Raw genomic sequence first — 6,000 nt, forward strand, 5'->3', positions numbered from 1 at the left:
GTGGCCATACCTCATCCTTAGAAGTATAGAACAACTTACTTTTTTTCACCAGTATGGCTCTTCAGTCAAGATTCACACTGACATAATATTTATTAGGCACAGAGAATATGGCAGCTTATCTCTTCTGAGTCATTCAGTGAAGTCTTAGAAGTATATTCAGTGAAGTATAGACATTATAGATGAGTTCTCATTCCTGTGCCCTCAGCTGAGTTGAGTTCAGCACCACATAACAACCACCTGGCACAGAACTCATATGATAAGGACATAAATGAAATGGCCTTATTAGAGTGCCAGAGCACTACCTCCACAAACAGGAGTGGGACCAGGAACCTTTTGCACAGCCAGGCATCTCAATGGATGAGAGAAAGCAGGAGACTTACAATAATCTTCACAAGTCAGCCAACACCTATGTGTGCCAGCTAAAATCCTGACAGTGACTTAGAGGATTTCATATTTGCAATCCTTCTCCCTCTAATTTCATCTCTCCTTTATGACAGCACTGTGAATTTCAATTTCATCTCCCAGGAATTCATTCCTAAATAAATGGTTAATTGAGTGACACATGCAAGTCTCACTACTGTGATGTTCCAAACCCCGTTTTAAGACATTGCACATTTCAAAGGTCAGGCTAAAAATTAAGGCAATATTAGTTACGCGAACAAACAATTCCTTCAGCCAATTCAAGCTACTGAAGACTGCTCTATTAGATTGTTTTAACACACAAAAGACAATTTTGATTTCCCAAATGGAAATCTTAGAAGCTAAATTTCAGCAGGAAGTTTGCTAATAAAACTTTGATAACCCCTAGAATAAAAGACAGTGATACAATAATGATAATATTAGCATACAGTGAAAATAGTAGTCATTTACTGAGACAAAAAAATGACTGTTTCATTTTCTAGAGGCTCTTATATAAAAGTAAAAATAGATCTGTATCAGTAACATCCTGCATCTGCTACCAAGAGTGAAGATGATTCTGCAAGGAATTCTTCCAGTGTGTCATCACTTAGCCCTGTGGCTGGGATCTTCAAGTGTTCTTACACTGGCAGAGACAGTTAAGTGAAATATATATCAAATAGAAGCACTAAGTACATCTAAACCCAGCTTTAAAAGACAAGTAAATCTGCACTGTAATTTAAAAGCACATGAAATAACTGCCTGTGTAATTTGGTCACTGCTATTGCATTAAAGATAGCAGCACTGACTGTAATGATCTTTCTGTATAAATCAAAATGTCAAAGCCATTGTTACAGGATCTCTGCTATCATTCAGCACTTATTGTCTTTCCCTTGTATGACAAGTTCTAAAGGAAGATCATTCAAAACACCAAGAGAAACAGACTTCTTATCCCAATGGAAAAAAAGTCTTCTCCAGAGGTAAAAAGTTTCCGAAGTTCAAAGCTGATTCCTCAATCATAACTAATCCTGCTTCTTTTCCCCCCTTACTTCACAAAACATCTGGACCACCTGCTTTTCAGATGTGTGCAGAGAGCCCTTTACTATTCAAAAGTCACTCATAAGAAATAACAGTCAATGAATACGGAACGCTAAAGTATGGAAATATCAGGAAATAAGCTACAATTAACATTAAAGATCCTCATGTGCTGGCAAACCAGTGACTTCCCATATCTGCTCTCTCTCTCTGAGCTCTCCCCTCTTGCAGCAGAGTGGGAGCTCCTCTGACTCTCGGGCGAGCAGGGTCCCCAGCAGAGCTCAGCCCCACACTTGGTGCCTGCTTCACAAACTGCAGCCATCCCCTCACAACATCACTGCTGCAGTGCCAGCAAGGAGGGCTTAAAAGTTGTTACAGCGTTAAGGAACTTGAGATGTGAGTCACTTTTGTGCTTCCAGTCTCACAACAGATTAGATAAAAATATGTTTTCCAACAAAACCATTTGTCATTATCTCCAGATTTCAGATAACCCCTTACTTTTTCATTATTTTCATGAACTACAGTAAGAAAGTAGAAGTACCCAATTAGCAAAAGTCTAATTCGATAAATCTGTGGAATGCAGTTGGTTCAAGTGTGTGAGACTACTTAATTCAGACACTGTAGTGGATCACTGAATTCCAGCTTATTGTTGTCCTATTATTACTGTTGCATCCAAATACATTCAGATCTATTGCTTGCTATTTCTTATAAACACCACAGAACATCTGCTTATAATTTTACATCTTATTCTCAAAATCAATTTATAAACCCACTATTATGAGGCTGTTTTTATATTTATTGATCATATTCACTATTAAAGTTTTTTAACCATCATTCCATGTGCTGGATAATAATATTTCATTAGGGCTACTTTTATAGTGTTAGAAAGTTGAGTTTCAGGTACAACCCCCCAAATATTTCTGAATATTTGATGAACCATCAACAAAGACACCATTATGCATACTTTTTTTCATTTTTTAAGTACAGAGAGATAATTAAGAGCATCTTTTTTGAACTACTTGTAGCAATTATTCATGATAGAGACCACCACAGTGAAGGACATTAGAACTGCAAGAGGTCTTAATAAATTTTCCTACCTTATCTGCCATTATCATGGAGGCCCCGCCATGAATTCCAAGAATTGGAATAGAAGTCTGAGATGAAATAAAATCCAAAATCTGAGCTACTGCCTCCTGATCAGTGTCATCTCCAAAAACCACTCCATGGATCTTGGTGCCTGACATCAAGTCACAAACATGCGTTATGATGCTCTTAGGGTCAGTCTGGTTCACAAGAAGGGTCACTACATTGATATCAACAGTCAGGTCTGCTGACATTTCCCTGGTCCAGAGAGCTCTGATATCTCTCTCTGTTATGTACTTGGTCCTTCCCAGAATCACTGCAATGTTCAGGATGGGATAATTTTTCTCTGCTCCACGAACAAGATCCAAAGGTGCCAGAAGAGCTTGGAGTACCAGGAGAGCACAGCCAATTTTCCTCATCTTTGCCAGCTTTATCCCCTGCAAAAGTGATCACAATGTATAAGAAGAACATAAAGAAAAATATATATACTGTATATCTTCAAAGAAGGTTTCAAACAGAAAGCTTCTGGGCATAATGCAAACTTTAGCAGCTTTTTATAATGCATCCTTCACCTTAGTTCCAAGTCAAGCCTCTTATATCCTATCAAAAACTTGGCTTGATAATGACAGTATTACAGCTGGTCTTCCACGAGCAAGGCAAAAACTGTAGCAGAAGTTCAGAGAAAAGACCCATTAGCATTCTTCCTGGATAGCCAACAAAATTAAAATGACTGACATCATTAAAAAAAAAAAGACATTATCATCCTTCTTTTTAACCTTGCTGTGCTAAAATAGGTAAAAGAATTCTTTTTCCATCTGGGATATTTTCCTTCATCCTGGACATCTATTTAAAGTTCAGTCACAGTCTAACAGAGAGAGGTATTTTAGCTCAAAATTAGAGAAGTGAGCCAGAGGTCTGCAGGAAACCCCAGTCCACATACTCCGTACATCTCACAGCATCCCAAACCCATGCTGGTTTATTTCTGAGGATCTCTCCCAGGCAGCCACGGCTTAAGGAATCCTACTGCATTTCTGGAACAGATTCAAAAGCACAGTATTCTATCTTAATTCTTTTCTGTCCTCTCACGCTGCATTCAGAACTTGAGCATCTCAGAACTGCTGATCTCGGACACCAAGCTGTCCCTGGTGCTGAAGGGGAGGGTGTTCCAAAAATGAGCAGCACTGCATTGGTTACCTCATGCCTTCACTGAATCTCTGTAGGGGGCTGAATATAGAGGGAGTAGGATGGGGAGCGAGATGAGCCACAGAAGGGATCTGAACTATCTGAAGGAGGGAGAAGGAGAGCAGGTCTGACTCTGCAAGATCTCCCCCTGTTTCTGCGCCCCGAGGGATTTCCACCCCCATTCCTGGCTCTCTGCTAGCTGCAAGAAGGGAGTCCCTGTGCCACAGACAGCCGAGCTCGTTGCAAAGCGTCACGCAGAGCACACAAGCGGGGCTGTCCAATCAGGGGTGGCATTTTTCACATCTCCCCTCTCCTCCTGCCAGCCCTATCTCCATCCTCAGTCGGAGCCGTCTGCTGCTGAAGCACACAGCCAGCCGCGGGCTTGCGGCACCACCGCCTCCTTTCGGGCCACGCGAGGAGACGAGCGCTCCACGGAGCGTTTAACCGCACATCATCAGCGCCCCTGCGCTGCCCGAGCCACCGCAGGCCGGCGCGGACAGCAAACCGGAGTGCCCCGGCTTCCCCCGAGCCCGAGGGAGGATCAGGGTCCCCCCGAGCCCCGCTCCGCGCCCCCACGGGCACGGCTCGCTGCCCGCGCTCAGCGGGCTCGGGAGCGCGCCCCGGGAGCGCGCCCCGCCGGGCCGGCCGCGGCGCGAGGGCGCCCCCGCGCGGCGCGGGCGCGCACGTACCCAGCGCCTCAGGAGACGGAGCGGCGGCGGCTGCCGGAGGTGCCGGTGCTGCTGTCGGTGTCGCTGCAGGACATGTCGCGACCGCGGGCATGTCGCGCCCCTCGCTGCCCGGGCTCAGGGGCGGCCTCCGTGATCCCCGCCGCAGCCTGCGAGCGACATCGCATCCCGGGAGGGCAGCTACGTGGACAGGGAGACAGGCAAGGGGGGGCTGGACACGGGGGGGGACGGGACGGGACAGCGGGGGGAGAGGAGGAGAAGCCGTTAGTCGGGCTGCAGATTGGACACAGAAATATACTTCAATCGCGTGTGCTGTGTGAACGGAAATAAAGTGACTACACTCCAAAGTTCCCCCCTCCCCTTCCCTTAGGAACAGATTTCAGCTCTTGGCTAAAAGCAGCTCTGTCAGCCCACAGCCGTCCGGGATACGTCCCTCATCTTATCCAGGTCAGGAGAATCCTGGGCTCCCGGCTGCCCGTTTGCTTCCAAGTGTGATGGACGGGTTTGGGCTCTAAGGGAAGAGACGTCCAACCTGGAAAGCGCAGCTAGAAGCAAACTAATTAACATGATCAAGGGCAGCTTTCTTGGCAGGTTCAAAACAAGCATAACCTGGAGCATAGCTAAAGCGGTGTAGGATAAAGCTCTTTGCGCTCCTGAACAGCTTCGTTCCCAATTTACCATAAACGAACCCAGAGAGACACTATAGCAGAGCCCGCCACGGAAAGCTCAATTGCTTTGGTTTTTTCATTCACAATCCCCAGTAAATATGCATGAAGACAGTTGTTCAAGCAAGCCCAGCTCTATGTAGGACGCTGGCGCACCAGGCAAAGCAGCCGGCGGTCCCTGACCGGCCCTCGGTGCTGGGGAACTCGGAGCGCAGCCCCGGCACCGCCGAGAGCCCTGCCCCGGAGCCAGCCGGGGTCCCCGCAGAGGCGATACTTACTGCATTCTCCCTCCACATAGTTCCAGTTTAAAGATCCTCAAAGTCATTTCAGTAGATTCCTTTGCAAACAATGAAGTGGAAAACAGGTCCCCTAACGCCTGGATTTCATCCTGCAACTTGTTCCCACCGCAGTAAATAGCAGCCCGGCAGCTCTTTATCGCTTGAAATCCCGCATGATCAAGTTTTAGCAGAGCCATTGCAACTGAGATTCGCTCTTTACTTTTGGCAGGAGGCATTTAAGCGTCTTCATCTTTTTCTCTTTTTTTCCCTTTTTTTTTTTTCTCTTCCCTTCTGTTAAATTGCGATGTTGCCGCCGCAGTTCCCCAGGACGGCGGGCGCGGAGCCCCGCGCTGCTCTCGGCTCCGGGGAGCGGCGGGCACTGGCGGCGCGGCCCCGTGGAGGTGCGGCGGCTCCACCCGGGGCCGCCTGCGCGGCGCTGCGGGCTCCGCTCCGCCGCCCCCGGCACCGCCGCCCTTGCAGGGGCGCAGCTCACGGCCGCCCTGTCAAACCGAGAGCAGCCGCGGATACTTTGAAGGCTTCTCCCCCACCCCCCCGCCCCGCTCTGCTTGCACAAGCACCGGCGAATGAGTCAGACGCAGGCAATCGGGGGAGGGGGTGTCAGATCTGGGGGAACGGCGAGAACACCGGGTTTGGGGCACAGGAGCTGCAAACTCG

At 47.6% G+C, this 6,000-nt stretch overlaps 1 protein-coding gene across 1 annotated transcript in view; it reads right to left on the reverse strand.

Moving 5' to 3' along the window:
* GRIN2A (glutamate ionotropic receptor NMDA type subunit 2A) overlaps positions 1 to 5,458 on the reverse strand; it is a 166,037-nt gene extending 160,579 nt beyond the window's left edge. The window contains exons 1-3 of the mRNA XM_063414321.1: positions 5,326 to 5,458; positions 4,386 to 4,593; positions 2,529 to 2,951 (exon numbers count right to left, since the gene is read on the reverse strand). Coding sequence (XP_063270391.1) covers positions 2,529 to 2,933 — 405 coding nt within the window. The 5' untranslated portion in view covers positions 2,934 to 2,951; positions 4,386 to 4,593; positions 5,326 to 5,458. The remainder of the gene's footprint in view (positions 1 to 2,528; positions 2,952 to 4,385; positions 4,594 to 5,325) is intronic.
* Between the last annotated feature and the right edge of the window lie 542 nt (positions 5,459 to 6,000).

Source organism: Prinia subflava, chromosome 17 (assembly GCF_021018805.1).
Source record: "Prinia subflava isolate CZ2003 ecotype Zambia chromosome 17, Cam_Psub_1.2, whole genome shotgun sequence".
Classification (NCBI taxonomy): domain Eukaryota; kingdom Metazoa; phylum Chordata; class Aves; order Passeriformes; family Cisticolidae; genus Prinia; species Prinia subflava.